Below are 16,422 nucleotides of genomic sequence, written 5' to 3'. Positions count from 1 at the left end.
CTCAACCGAGGCTATTAGAAAATTTTGTATTGATTTAGACATAAACCCTAAAGAGGAATTCACTCTTACGCAAGGTTTTTATACAAAATGATTTAACACCGACAATGGCAAAAATAAGATTAAGATATCAGAATTTCAATCCTTTCAATCATTTTTGAAGAAAAAGCGTTATGCATTGTTTAAGATGTGGAACGTATTATATGGAATTTTTAATATATGTGCTTTTTATATGAAACACCGTTACTCATCATTTACTGAGAGTAAAATCACCGTAGTACCAAATCTATCACATAGCGACTGCAAGAGTAAAATTTGAAAATTATAACTGACGAGGAAATTTGTTTGACGATAAGGTTTATAAAAAATTAAATACGTACTATTTACAATGGGTGCTAATCGTTTGGATTAGTTAATTTGATCCCAAGAATCTGTGACTTTATCAGTTAATTAATGTACTGTAAATATTTGCATTAAATATGTATTTATCGTTTTAGCTGCCAATTTTTTTGTAATTATATACATACACATATGTACATATGTATATGTATAATATGTCAATTCTGGTTATGTCCCTTTTTACAATTATCTCATTATGTTAAATAATCCAAAATTTGTACCTGCATGTATTTGTAGCCTGTTGGACGATCTTGATCCAGCGAGAATAACAGGAAGTAGATTTTTGGCTTTCCAAAGCCATCAATTACGTGTCCTTCCGCTGTAGATAACAACTGGGTAGGAGTAACTTTCCATAATTAATTAATACGGGAATCAATCCGAAGTGGTGCGGCATATCGCATTGCTGTTGGTGAATCCTTCATTCATGGTGTTAGCGATAATTCCGGTCCGCCCTCCGGATCGAGTCTCCGACCGGGTATTGACTGGCTTTCCTCGGATCCGTTCGCGAACCTCCGTCATATCAAAGAACTGCTAAGGGATGCTGCACCCCAGTAGCTAGGGATGTCCTGCCGACAGCACAACTCTTGCAGGACCACGTCGCAGTGACGGTGATGCGTGATAACATGAAAAGTAAATCGACAACGTGCGTTTTTACACTTGATGGGCAGATCATGTAAGAGGTAAGAGCTTCGATCTTTTACTAAATAAACGTTACTTTTAAACAAAACTGAAGTTCTGACGACTGTTTAGCACTGAAAGTGGGCGTTCACTGCATGACTTAAAAACTCCACTCGACGGCTCTTTGTCATCTTAAATCTTTGTCTTCATGATCTTGATGCGTGCTGACTGGAGAGATAACATTTTTATCGGAAACTTGTTTAGAACAACGACCACTTGAAGCTCTCCAAAGAATTGTTATAAAACACGTACGTGATACTCCCCTAACTCAAAACAATTTGTTTGATTTACGTTATGCTACTTTTTTTTCGTTTCCTCGATTTAATTACCCATGCATGCAAATATACAATCAGTTTTCAATCACTGTACATTTACGATTCATCCGTGGCAAAAACTTAAAACTAATACCACACAAAGATGTTGTATTGAAACCAAAATATATTTTCCTGAATATAAAAAAAAAATTTGAACGAAATTGCTTCCTCCTGATTCACTTAAAGAAAAACCGATTCGATCATATAAATATTGTATTTCGACAAATTGAGTTCTGCCGATGCTTTTCACGCTACGGCATTATACCATCAACAAGAGATTATTATCGCACAAAATAAATAAGTCATTACAAAGAAAAGCATTTACGGGAAGCTAACGATGATTTTGATCAATTATCTCAGTTCTGCTTTTCTTTGGAGAGTCTACCAGTAAATTCAAATTTTGTCTGAGTTTACTTTTTGCCTTGTGTTTTTAAGCGTCAAAACTTTAGGATATCGTTAGTCATCCATCATTTGCCATCAATATGACAATTGTCCTTACATTAAAAAAGTTCAAATGTTATTCCGAATTTTCAAATAATTGAGGTTTTGATGTTTCATGCCCTATTTTAGAAAATCATTTAAGAATCTTTAGATTTACTGTTAATACAAGAATCAATCTGTCGATGTTTAATTATAACTATAAAATAATAATCCCTTTTCATTGTTTGGTGTTTTTTTACAGTAAATTTCTTACCACTTTAATGTACTGTCTGCTCCTTCTCGAGATTATTTCTTACACATAGTTTTTTTTTTGAAACCGTCTTTTTCACAATTTTCTATTACTCATACAAATTTCACATTTTCAGAGGCGCTGCATTAAAACTAGTTAGCTTCTGCTTTCAAATCAATGATCCAAAAGGTAGTGTAACAATTACTACGTATTCGTTTATTGTTTTTAAGATTTTATTTTAAAAAATATATTTATATTATTCCCTCCTTTAATCTGTTATATAAATTTTTCCTTATTTTAAAATTTCATCTTTTACTTTTGCTCCATTATTACTACCTAAGCATAAACTAAAGAATGTTTCTAGACGTCATCTGTCGTCTGCCTAGAATTACTGAGATGGTGAAACGCTAACCAAAATTTGTGTGCTAATCCCCACTAAAAATTTAATTATGTCATCTCAAAATCTTACTAAGTAGATTATATTTAAAATGTACAAAATAATGTGCTTTTAGACTTGTCATTTGAGTGTAATTCACATCGATGGTCCAACACGCGAGCGATTTCCCACTTTTTTACAGAACAACCTCTATATCGTTCTAACGTAGAACACCCCCTTACCGTAGTGAACAGCTAGCACTGGCCCTGTTTTCCTTGTGCTCAACATAACAGGCTCTTGTCTCCGCTCTATGACAACAATAATATCATTAACAATAATAATATTAATAATAACAAAATCAATGATTCACTTCTATTCGCAATTAATTTTTTCAAAAGCGCCTACTTCCCAGATGCTTGTTTCGGCAAACCATGTAGAATAACATGAATATTTGGGAGGTATCTTTTGTTAAATTACTCTAAGCCAACAAATGGTTTTACCACACGCTGTGAAAATTTTCTACACATTTAGACGAAACGAGGATTGGAAAAAGCACTTCAGAAACACTTAATACTCGTATATGCTTATCTAAATTTTTGAAAAACTAATACATACTCACATACATAATAGTGCCTCACAAGATAAATGTTTTAGAACTTGTTTTTCGGTGTTGCCTGTTAATAATACCTCCAATTATTATAAAAACCTCATTATCTAAGTAACCCAAACGTACCCATGCAAATTATTTGATTTATAAATTTATGACAAGGTAGTAGGTCAAGTATTTCTTCCAAAAAGATTTCGATTTCATGAATTCATCAATCCAATTCTTTGAACTGCATGACTACGGACAACATGGAGTGTAATCTTTAGTAAAAAAGCGATAATTTCAACTTGACCTAGAAACTTCCCTAGGTGATAAAGTGACAAAACTTGTAAAATAAGCACTGTTTTTTTACAATTACGTGAAATAAACATGCTAAAGATATGTTCCTATACTCTTACCATGCATTTTGGATATAATGCTAATCCGAACTTGCATTATCTCACCACAAATATTTATGTAAACATTTTAAAAAAATGCAGAACTAAGAACAATTTGATTAATTACAAAGTCTCGTTTTAAATTTAAAAAATCTTCCAAATAAAAATTACCTTGTCTGTTGTTTATCTTTTCATTGCCTTTAAAGATCACAGTCGTCCATCCTAATTTATATTGCCTCTGACAGCGGTGACAAAGCCAAAATAATAATAATTGTTGTTTTGAAAGTAAAATTGATGTTATAAAAAACAACACTTAAAAAAATCTTGTATTGTACCAAATAATTTCTGTAAAATATTCCGTCATAATGTTAGTCAAGTTATATGTTCATTTAAAGTAATGGTTCATAATTATGCAATAAAATTTTATTGCCTTCATTTGAGTGGACCTTTGATGGTCATAAAAAGTACGTTGTTTTTTATCTCAAGTCTTCCTCTATAAACTTTCTAACACGCTTGGGATTATAATAAAAATACTGCTTCATGTTTCCTGGGTTGTCTATTCTTTGTTTTAGTTTTTGTTTTAATTTTCCACATTCTACTTATGGTCTTTCCCTCGTGCATACACAATTTTTAATTTTATTTCATTCTATCACGACCGTATATACTCAATTCTTGCATCCTCATTCATTAAAATGAGTTCTATTTATTTAGATGCATATAAGAAGTGTAATAATCAACGCGTGGAATAATATCTCATGCGCTCGATCCAGTGCTGCCGCGTCGATACTTTGATTACAAATATATTTTTCTTTTGGAGTATATAAACATAATATAATATTTCAAGATCACAAATGCTATGGTTGAAAATATATAAAGGGCACCGAGTATTATTATTTGAAGTAATATAGAAGTAGCTTTTTTCTTAGCTGTAAACACTCCTAGAGACGCACTGGCTACGACCTTGTGGACCAGATCAAAGCGTCCCCGCTACTCGCCGTAAAACATACCTTACTTCAACTGGGGAATTGCAGCACTGAGATAGAATTCCGCGCACTTGTAATAATACAATCTGGTCGTGAAATCAAATGAAACTAAATGTTAAATATTACACGAATATATTTTTTGCATTAGTAAGCAAAACCTGTATTCTTATTGCTAGAAATTGCATTGTACTATTCACTTGAGGATTGACACAGACTCAGGCGACAAACAGCAGACTGACAGACGGAAACGAGAGACCTATTTTTTCGTAGTCCAGGGGTCATGAAACATCGAGAATACTTGGAAGTACCTAGTCAGCAGACGAATTCGAATACAATACTGCCTTAGCTTGACCTATGGAAATCGACAAAGCGCAATGAAAAAACACACTCAGAAAATCATTTTACCATAAAATTTTGTGTTTAACTCGGCTATACTTCACCAAACTAAACTGGAGAACATAACTATAGCCGCATCTGCAATTTTCAATTTTTTGTCGCTCCCTGTAATTGTAACGATTTTCTAAATTACTTAAATAACTTCCACGAGACATTCTCACGATTCTTGTCACAAAGAAATACCATTTAATGAAAGTGAAATTATGTTTTGACAGTAGGGCCATGGCAAACTTTTTTTAATTTCTTTTATTTCAACTGGGGCTATAGTTATGCACCATTCAGTTTTACATTTTTTTTTCAATACCTAAGTCATTAATTGTTTAAAAATAAATTCAAATACACTTCCTACTTATTGTTTTTGTCTTTTTTATCACTCTTGTAAGTTACATTAAGTTACAATTGTAGTGAACGACAAAAAAAATGAAAATTGCAGGTGGGGCTATAGTTATGCTCTCCAGTTTATTAGTTATTTTTTAGAGTCTCTCTAGCTTCATTTATTTCTCAAATAGTCTAATCTATGAGTGGAGATAAAACATCCTTCATACATATAAACTGAAACATTTAGCTAGATACTTTCAATAGTAATACGTTGTAGTCAAAAAGTCATACCTTCATTAGAATCTTTCACACTAAATTTTACTTCAGTTGGAGAACCATAAATTCTAAACACAGAATCACATTGCATCTGATATAGTTAACAATCTACCTGGTCTCAAAATCATGTCATCCTTCTATCCGTGAATAACAAACTATGGTATTTTATGTCATAACTAGTTTATGCTTAAAGAAATATCTGTTGTGAGTTTGAGAACGAGTCAAGCTATTCTGTTTCAATGTGGAAGTGTTGAAAACTATTAACACTATTGTGTGTGCATTGACTAAACTTATTAATAACTGCAAAACTCAGAGTGTGTTCACATATTGTCTCAAGAACGCGGTGGTGGAGCTATTACTTAAAAAAGATTATCCTGAAGCCATAAACAGCTATCGGCCTATCTCACTGCTCACTGTTTTCTTAAGTTCTGAGAAAGTCCTTGCGAAATATCTGAGCAAGTTATCTCAAAAATATTTTGCAGATCCACTGTGAACTCATATAATTCACAATTTCCTGAATTCTTAAACTAAGTACATTTGATTGAATTCATCTCACATCACTCCTGTTCGTAGACTTTATACACACAACTTACATGCTCTAAGTTGTAGACTATTAAGATTCTTTCTCACCACTCGTACCCAAAGTGTTAGTTTTAAAGAGAAAGAAATAAAAATCTCTACTAAGTTGAGCGTTCCCCAAGAATCTATTCTTACACCTCTATTATTCATATCTTCTGCATATCCCTGTAAATGACACTACTCTCACCAACAATGGTAATTATCTACAAAAAGCATCAAAAATAGCTGAGAAATCTCGACTGATTCATTAGACAGCTAAATGGCTAATTGAACTTGTGATACTTAATACACCAAGCAACACATACATCGTGTCTTAGTGGACAGAAACAGCTACTTCCCAGACAAAAGCTCCGCCGGACGCTGAATTACCTATCTGTGCATTGGGGTCACCACTTTCGCGGATAGCGGCCGCGTTCCTCTAAATTGCAAAGTGTTTAATCACACCCAAGGCTAGACAACCTTTGGACAGCTGTAGACTGCAGTTTCGATCTTGTTTGATCTCATCAGTACAGCATATTCCATCGAGTTCTCTAGCATTCATTGTGTTTCGTTTATGTGCTTAATCTTAGCAACCAGGTGTTAGTGAGATTCGTAATGTGACGACCTATGTGTTTACATCTCACTAACACTTGAGGTGTCATACACTCCCGAAAATTTTCATAACTTTTTAAATCTCTTATTACACTAGTTAACGTTCAAAAACTCCTCCATCTTCCATGCACAGTTGTAATCGCCTTGTAAAATCTATGACAACAATTTGTAACATATTAAGGGCAATTCTGAATCAAACTTGTTAAATTTAAAGAGTGTTAAATTGCAAATTTCCATAGTAACGAGTTAAATTCGTAAATCTGGTTGACTGTTGTTTGATTTAGAATTGCATCTATTGCCGCTCATATTGGCGATAATGCTGGAAAAAGCGTGTCGAATTCTATTTTGCAAATCCTTCCTTGCGGTGGGTGCTCTAATCACATGGAATACTTTTTAGTTGACGAACTCTACCGGTATCTTCACATAAATTAAGCACATGTTTAACTCTGAATTTTGTCAGATTTTCTTCCGGAAACCATTGCTTGAGAACTCGAATCGTAGCAGGAATACTTCTGCGACATTTTCCATACACATATATTTTTTTTTCTCAAAAAAATTGAAATTTCAGGCATTTTAAAAGAAGCACAAAATTGAAACTTCAAAAGTGACAAAAGTGCGAGAAAATTAGTTGTTCCATCAGGGTTGACCAACAATTTTAAGGAAAAAACATGCAAATGTTTTCAGGGCCAAATTTGTTTTGAACGCATTAATGAAAATCCTTGTTTTCTGCCATTTCAAGAGCAAATTTTTTAAAGAGGAATAATTCCGAAATTTTCTTCTTACCTCACATGAAATAATAGATTTAAAATTAAAGATCACAACAACCAATAAATTTTTGACATATAAAACTAACTCTTCAGCCTTCAATAAACGTAAATACAAATTTTGAAAAAAGTCGGCCGAAAAATAAATGAAATATAGTCTTAGGTGAAACATCCGATATATAAAAAAAACAACACATCGTCAAGACCGCCATCTTCGACTTTCAGCTTTAAGAGACCGTTTTGCAACTTCTCGATCAATTGGAGATAATGGTTGGCTGAGACAGGACGACTAGTCACAGTACGAACGATTTCCAGGCGAATACGGTCCTTTGGACTTCTCTTGTATCGTCCTCATTATGTGCTTCCGCTCACGGTTGCACACCGCTGTGACCGGCTGCTCTGGTGCAGAGAACGACAGCTTTCGGAACAACATCGTCTTCAGTGATGAATCCTGGTTGTGTTTGGCAATGCATGACAGTCGGGTAAGGCTGAGAAGACGAAGAGGAGAACGGAGGAATTTGCAATTTGCAATGGAAAGACAAATGCATCGGACTGTGGGGGTAATGGTATGGGGTGCTATGGCGTATGGAAGCAGGTCACCTCTAGTCTTTATTAGAGGCAACATGAATGCTCATCGTTTCATCCACGAGATTGCAGAACCCCATCTTTTGCCATATATTCAGACGCTCCCAAATCCCTTTTTCAACAGGATAACGCCCGTCCTCATGTTGCATGTTTTAGTTTAAATCAATTTGAGTCAATATTTTGCCATGGCCACCCCGTTCACCTGACCTTTCACCCATTTAACATGTATGGAATTTAATGGGTAAAAAGCTCACAAAGTTAATGCATCCTCCACAGACCCTAGAAGCTTTATGACATGAGATACGCTCGTATGGGATGCGGTACCTCAGCCGGATAAAGATGATCTTATCAGATCCATGCCAAGAGGAGTCAATGAGTGCATACGTCTTAGAGGTGGTCAAACACATTATTACTAAAAACTTGGTTCTTCTTTGATTTTTTAACTTGAAATTTTCATCGATTGGTCACCGACCCTCTGTAAATATATGGTGTTAAAATCATTATAAAATTCCCACTCGTCCTTGGTGTTCGGTTTTCAATGTCGGTTAGTATATCTACGTTGACCAAATGTAAAAACAACATAAGTGCTGGGACCAACATCACCAGCATGTGTATGTACCATGCGTTTCTTTCTTCATCATGTTCTACCGCATGAAAACACACGAGCAAAATTTTGTCGTTCTTATATTCAATTAGCGTAAATCGCTTCTTATTTCATACAATTTATCATCCTGTGGTCGTACAAGTCAAAATCTTTTTCTAGTGTGAAATCTGTTGCTCTTTTATAAGTTCGAGTCTTATCAAATTTCCAAAAATGAGTTACACAATGTTGCTTCAAAGCAGTCTAAAATCAAGAGCAAATTAGTCAAATCGAATTTATTTAGTAATGAGCACATATTCGGTTAGTTTAGTGGTATTTAATAAGTTAGGAAATACGTTATACGTCATATTGCTTATAAATAGTTAATAGGTAGTAGCAAAAATTAAGGGGAGCCGACAGTTAACTATTTAGATCTTGTGGGTGTAATATTTTAATTTTAACATTGTCCCCTCTATAGTATTTGAAAACAGTGCGCGAAATAATCCACCAATGGCAATAGTCGCTCCATTTAGAAGAAGATAACATCATATCTAGTGGACATTACAACAAGGAAGAAAAAAATAAAAAAATTAATGTATGTCGACACCAGTTTCGTACATGTTTTTCCATAATTTGCTCCCCATACCTGAATCCAGGCTGCTAAGAAATATCTGGTACTACCTTCACAACGTAACTCCATACATCTGTTTAGTTAAGACGTCGTGCCGTCGTTTTCAATATTTATCTGGTTGATTACCCATCACTTCGGTTGTACCTAACTCTAATTATAATACATAAAGATTACCACAAGTAAAAATTCGCAAAATCTTTTTTTTTATGTTTTAAAAAGCGGAATTTGTTGGACTGTGTGAGGGAACTCCTTTCGAAAAAACTTTCCACCATTTTTTTTTACTATGGAATCTTCACGAAAATAACATCAACAACATTATTAGCAAAAATATTTCTTTATTACACAACTTGACATTTAGGATTCCGAGAGGCGCCCTAAAAACTACAGCTATTCTGCATTAATTAATCCATAATATTTAAAATTTTCTTCCTCCAAATTTATTTTGCCACACTTCGATTCGCTTCTCGTGAAAGTATGCATTCTACATACATGTGTTCAAAAAATGGCACACCAACTCTATGATACGTTGTTCAGGACCATTTATGGAGCAAAGAATAAATAATTAAAAAATATGTTTTTGCTCAGGTCCAGAAGATATAGCTTCAAGCTTTATTTTTCGAAATTTCACCGTATTTTATTAATCGTTTACTTTCTGTTGAATATCTAAAATCAATTGCACTTTCATTACTGTCTTATACACAGATTTCTTCATTTTATAACATTACAAAAAATTTAAAAATTGTTTAGGATGAATCTAACGACAGTGGCAAAATTTCTACATTTTTTTATCTGCCTATCTGAATTGATATTTTGTTTTTGTGAGTGAACGTCAAATTGTCGTAAAGAATGTTTTAATCAAGTATCGTTGAATTGGTGCGCCTGTATAAAATTACTTTAAATATGTCGTTATTGAAGACACATTCTTGTAAGGATTTTTTTTGCCTTTTACTTAATTCTGTATGACTTTCAGTTCGACCGTTCAAATAAAAAAGCAATATTGTAATTGGGTGCATCCGAAGACTGGCTGTTTTCACGTTTTTCTAGAGTACGAAAAAGTAGGTTGCCCGTTTCTATCTATTCTGTGTGTCGTCTACCTCTCTGTCGTCTGCCTGTCTGTCGCCTGTTTGTCTGTCCCTCTGTCTCTGTGCCTGTCGTCTATGTCAATTTATATTAGACAGATCATCTTCGAAACTCCTGGATCGATTGTTGTCAAATTTTATATATATGTTAGGAACATCGTGTAGATAGTAAACCGCTAACCAAAAATTGTCTAATAATCCTAACAAACAATGGGGTGACGTATCCAAAATTTACAATAGTAAATATTATTAAAATTTTATAAAACAAAAAACTCCTGCGCAACCATATTTTAGTAAAAAAGATATCAACGTTGACTAACACCATTAAAACGTCTTTACTGTAAACAATTTAACTTTGAAATTACAAAATCGAATACTCTGAAATCTTGCAAACGTTTTAAGGTGATTCTAAGTTTAGCAATAGTTAATGCCATTTACTCCCCCCCCCCCCCTTCTCTCCTTAAGAATCCGTTTTGGAGTATTCCACTAGACATGGGAACTCCGTGAAATTTGCACATGGGTTTTTCGGAACGTTTTCATCTATCGAAAAAGCAACGCCAGCTGGACAACTTTTTCAACTAAACACCCGTTATGTGTGCACATTATACCTAACTTATATATTTGCCTACTTTTGAACCTGTATAAAATAAAACTGTGGTAGCATTAATAAATTTACTATCATTATTTTTACGAATCCATCACTAGCCGGGAAATAATCGGCATTCAGGGAAAACTTCCATTATTACGAATACTAAGACCAAATAACATTGACAAGATTGTTGAAAAGCTAACGACACTGAATATTTTAGAATTACAATATACAGATTCATCTGGTGTTATTCTCTAATCTCGACCAACCCTGATGAGCCTTTCGTGACTACCGATCATTTCAAATTATTAACTAAACGGGTTAGTACTACATCTACATTGGAACTAATTAAAGGCAACATTGAAGTTTTGTGAAGATTTAGTTATACCTTCGTTCAGATTTAACAAGTTGGAAACAGTTATTTTATCTACAACTCTTTAGTAACTCTTCTATTCTTTATACAAATTTTGTAGTTAAATATGTCCGTTATTCCCCGCTTGATTGTAGCTGTTAAAAAATATTTACTTAAGGAAAACTTGATTAAACTGTAGAATATGAGCCCGTGATTGGTTGAAACATGCACGTTGCCTAGCAACGGACCTCAATTAAAAGTTAATCGCAAATTAACTTTAATTCGCTTTCTGTAAACCGAGGCTTGAGCTCTCTTCTTTCAAAGTGTTTTCTTTTCGCTGTGTTTTTGCGAAAATGGACAACGACAGTGATGATGATATGGTCTGTACTCTACCTGAAATTAGGAAAACAGTTTCAGCTGCTACTTTAAATTTGCTTACACTATATTTTTGAAATAGAGAACACAAAAAAACAATTCCTTTTCGGAAAACAATATCTCGACGTGTTTTATTGATTTGTCAAAAAAATACAAGTCTTATTAACTACGGAAGACGTACTCAATGTTAAGAGCAACGTTAAGAGTGCATCAGGACGTAAACATAGAAAATTACAAAAAGTTCCGTTCCTTTTAAAAAAGAACACCCGATGGTTACAAACCGAAAAAAGCTGCAGTCTTCACAGCACCAAAAATACGGAAATTCATTGGCAATACCTGACTACTAAGGTAGCCACTTTCTATTTTAAAAATTAACAATTAGTTAAAAATGTTTTTGCGCGATTATGGGAGCTATGGGTTGTTGTCGTTCCACTGAACTTTATGTAATGAAAACAGATCAGGGTTCATGACCATCAAACAGTGTTTCTCGTTGACATTCCGGAAACAAAAATAAAGTAACACGCCAGTTTTCAATTACTGGTTCATTTTATGGTATTGTTAAAAAGCATATTTCGTTGCGGCTTGCGGCCATCAAAAGTAACTATAAATTCATTCTTTTTAAATTTCCAAAAAGGCAAATGCTCCGTACAAATAAATGGAATTAATAAATTTAGATCGTTTGGCAAGCAAGTAGCCACTTATTTAAATTTTAGCAAATGCAAAAAAATATACGGATCGTTGCCTGCGAAGATCTTCAGCTATATTATTTACCGATATAGGACCAAATATCATGAATCTAAAAATGCATGGGGATGGAAATCCAACGCTGTGGCTGAGAGTACGTTGAAAGGGATTTAACAAATAAAATAAATGCCGCCACAAAAATTCTAACATCAATTAAAACCAGATTGTTCTTCAGGTAATAAAAAAAATCGCAATCGGAAGAATCAAGACCTAATTCCGAAGCCGGAATATCAAATCTTTCAAATTTAAAATTGAATAGTAATGTTAATATTGCTTCAGTATTACTGACTCTAACGCTACAATCAATTTTGGAAAATAAAAAATAAATTTTTAACTGCAATTTTTTTATTAAGTCGTAGATAAAATAGTATTTTTACTCGCATGTAATGGGCTATTATTACACTCGAGTGAACTCACTTCACTCGTGTTGGAATCATCCTTTTTAAATTTGTACATCATTCTGGACATCCGGGGATTAAAATTACGGACACCCTTTTGGCCATTGACTTAACTAGAACAACCCATGCGCGATTGTAAACAGTTTGCAGAGGTCAAATTTACGGAAGAAATTTCGATTCTTCAGAGGAATGGCTTTGTTAGTAATAAAAGTAGATTAAAGGCGTAAAATTCGTTTCGGGACAGTGAAGGTTTAGTTAGAGTAGATGAACGTTTAAGAAGGGCAGAGATTGCATATGAACAGTGTCTTACTGCTTAATCATAATGCAACAAAAATTGATTATTTTTCATGAAAACGAGATGCCAGTTCATTAACTACCTTGGCCTCAGTACGCTCGAGATTTTGACCATTGGAAGGTAGGCCAGAATGAATCCGATCGGAGTAAATCCAGTAATGAGTAATTTACCTGAAGCTCGACTAAAATCAGGCAAAATATTCCACAACACTGGAATTGATTATGCCTTATCCTAATTAAAGATGGTAAGGCCAAAAATAGAAGGCTCGTAAAAGCGCACATTACTCTTTTTTTACGTTTCGCCACAAAGGTAATACACCTAAAGCTGATTAAAACGATTTATAGAGAAACGCGCCATGCCAAAAAAAATCAGATAATGTTTTGTGGGAGCGAATCGGGAGCTATCAGCAATGTTTGAATCGCAGGAATTTGGGGAAAAATTGTCACGTTGTATTTAAGTATAAAAAATATCAATTGGCACTTTATACTGGCTAAGACACCTCATTTTGACGGATTATGGGAGGCCGGCGTAAAATCTACCAAATTTCACTTAAACCGCATAATAGACAACGCGCATCTGACATTTGAGGAAATGTACACCGTATTAGCAGGTATAGAAGCATGCTTAAATTCGTAACCCTTATGTCCACTAAGTGATGACCCCAACGATTTAGAGCTCCTCACACCTGGGCGTTCCAAGTAGAAGCCCCATAATAGTTATGACAGAGCCGCAGTATGGCCACATCAACATTAATCGGTTGTCTAGTTGATAGCGTGTTACGCAGATCCAACAACACTTCTGGCAGAGAAAGTCTAAGGAGTACCTCTGTCAACTACAGGACAAGTCAAAATAGCAACGGGTGAAGCTTCGCTACTGAGTCTAGACGCTTTGGTCCTCCTAAAGGATATCACACCGCCGCTAACTTGGAGGAGAGGACGTGTCGTCGAGGTGCATCCAGAAGAAAATGGCTGCGTGAAGCTCAGTACGCATCGTTGAGCTTTATTAGCTCAGTACGCATCGTTGAGCTTCATTAGCTCACTTCAACATGAAAAAATTCAACAGCCAAACTTATTGCTGTCGATAACAAAGATCTTCATTGTTAACGTAAACGTAAACGAAATTTTTGTACCTGGAAATATTTTTGATCAACCTTATGTATACAACAGCAAATGATTTAATATTTTTTCTGTTTTGTTGTCAATTCTATGCTGAAACCATAGTTGCAGCTATTGAGGATTTCAGAGAAAAGGTTTATTGTCAAGCAAAATCCTAGTGGACTTCTCGTTGTTACTGGATCTGATTTAATTGTTTGATCATTCAAGGTAATTTGAAAAGTTGTCTTGTAAAATTCTATTGAAAAGAACATATTTTGTAATCAGTCATGTATATTTCAATCATTTTGCGCAACCGAGAATGTGGAGCTTGTGGTTTTTATAATCGATAAACGAAAAATATACGTTTCCAAATTCTTTTCTTCCTTGTTCAAAGCTGACGGAATCGTGCTTCACAACGTTTAACACATCCCTTTTCTTCGTCATTAATGTGTCGTAGTTAGAACAGTACTGATTTTCTCCGTTATGGATAAGATTAGTATTTTACAAATCATTGACAAACAAATTTTGATGAATTTTTTCATGGTTTCGTTGGTCTTTGTCTTTAAATATGTTATACTATGAGATAAAAATATGGATACGTTTAGGAGCAATTAATTATTGGTGTTTTAGTAAATGAAATTCTCCTGGCGATTTTCAGTTTTATGTTTTAGCCATGTCATTCATTAATATACTGATTTTTATTTGATTATTTATTGGTGTCACTTTAATTTGGAGCGATTCTCGGTTGTGAGAAATCCATTTAGAAGGCTGATTAAATTGAAATTCACAAGATCAAAGTTTTGACCAGAAGGCTGTTACCTCCTATGAACTTGGAAACTCAGTGGTATAACCAGAGATATGTGTATAACTGAATTTATTTGTACTAGTTAAATTTCTGCAGAATAATTTATCATATTAACAAACTGAATTTGCTAAGATGTTGGGTATCTTCCAGTAGCGGCTCCTCAGAGGAGGCAGGGGAGGCTGAGCCTCCTCTGTTTTTTGGAGCTGAGCTTCCTCTAATTTTTTCGATGAAAGAATTTGTATTTTTGTAGACATTTGTTACTTTTCAGAATATTTTGTTTGATTTAATTTACTTTCATCAGATATCAGGTTAAAATGTCGAAAAAAATTATATTTGCGCCCTTACAATCATAATTCACACCACTCCGCGTTTGGCTTCAGAGGTAGAAGCTAGCCTCCGCCGAGAATTCATCTTAGTATTGAGACCGCAACCTTGACGCATCGTCATTCGGTACTGCATTGGCTAAAACGTCGATCGGGGTGCCGCTTCAGGCCGCTAGCCTCCGGCTAGTTCATCTCTTTTCAGATCAAGTCGCACGGATAATTTTATCTCTTTCTTATTAATTGGCGCGATCGGGTGTAAATTGGAAAAATATTGAGGTGGTTTCGCGTGCTCCCTATTCAGTGGTGAGTGGTGTTTAGGCTTTAGTACCTACGTAAAGCCTAAGGTGTTTTTTGTATCATTTATTTGCGTTTTATTTCTGATCGTTAAAAACAGCTGGTATTATCGGCATATTAATATTACTCATAATTAACGAGAATGAGCAACGAAAATAATTCAGTCTCATGTGCAGATACGTAAATTATATATTAAAAAATGAATTTAGTAGCTTTGATTGTGATAAAAAGATCGCTATAAAACAAAAGGGGAGACCAACACCACCACTCCCATTAATGACAATGACAGGTAGAAAGCAAAACAGAGCATTTCATGAAAATAATTATACTAAAACTAAATGGTTAACGGCTTCAGTTTTTTAAGAAACAAATTATACTGATGGAATTGTGTATTATTCACAAGTGATAAATCTTCCGTTTGGGATAAAACAGGCTATAATAATTTACAAAATTTGTCACGAGCAATAGAAAGGGATGAAAAATCACAGGAACACATATTTTCTTCTACTACTTTAGATTCCGCTCATAAGAGGAATATTGAAAACTATAACGAGAAAGTTGGTAAAAATAGGGCAATTTTGAAAAGACTAATCGATACAATAGTTTATCTATCAACGCAGGAGTGTTCTTTTCGTGGGCATGACAAAAAAAAAATATTCAGATAATGAAAGATATAAAAAGTAGTGCTTTTCAAATTTGAGCCTCCTCGGAAGAAAACTTCACGAGCCGCCACTGGTATCTTCTAATAAGTCTTTTACTCTATGCGTAAAGTGACCAGACGTCCCGTTTTGAACGGGACTGTCCGTTTATTGGACCACCTGTCCCGTTGTCCCCATATAATGATCTGGAACGCAAAATTGTTCCGTTTTCTAAAACCGCGCATCACCATCAATATTAAAGCAAATTTGTTCCTCCGAGAAATATAAATACAACTAAAAATATAATATTATGTT

General features: G+C 34.4%; 2 protein-coding genes across 2 annotated transcripts in view; one reads left to right on the top strand and one right to left on the bottom strand.

Annotated features, from left to right (window-relative positions):
* LOC135126671 (uncharacterized) overlaps positions 1-657 on the bottom strand; it is a 38,774-nt gene extending 38,117 nt beyond the window's left edge. The window contains exon 1 of the mRNA XM_064052727.1: positions 618-657. Coding sequence (XP_063908797.1) covers positions 618-623 — 6 coding nt within the window. The 5' untranslated portion in view covers positions 624-657. The remainder of the gene's footprint in view (positions 1-617) is intronic.
* Positions 658-941: 284 nt separating this feature from the next.
* Positions 942-16,422, top strand: part of LOC135126668 (acetylcholine receptor subunit alpha-like 1) — a 55,468-nt gene continuing 39,987 nt past the window's right edge. The window contains exon 1 of the mRNA XM_064052724.1: positions 942-1,076. The gene's annotated coding sequence lies outside the window, so the exon portion shown is untranslated. The remainder of the gene's footprint in view (positions 1,077-16,422) is intronic.

The sequence above is a fragment of the Zophobas morio genome, unplaced genomic scaffold (assembly GCF_036711695.1).
Source record: "Zophobas morio isolate AGI-343-1 ecotype UQ-CSIRO unplaced genomic scaffold, CSIRO_AGI_Zmor_V1 ptg000011l, whole genome shotgun sequence".
NCBI lineage: Eukaryota > Metazoa > Arthropoda > Insecta > Coleoptera > Tenebrionidae > Zophobas > Zophobas morio.
This window is presented reverse-complemented; position numbering and strand designations above follow the sequence as displayed.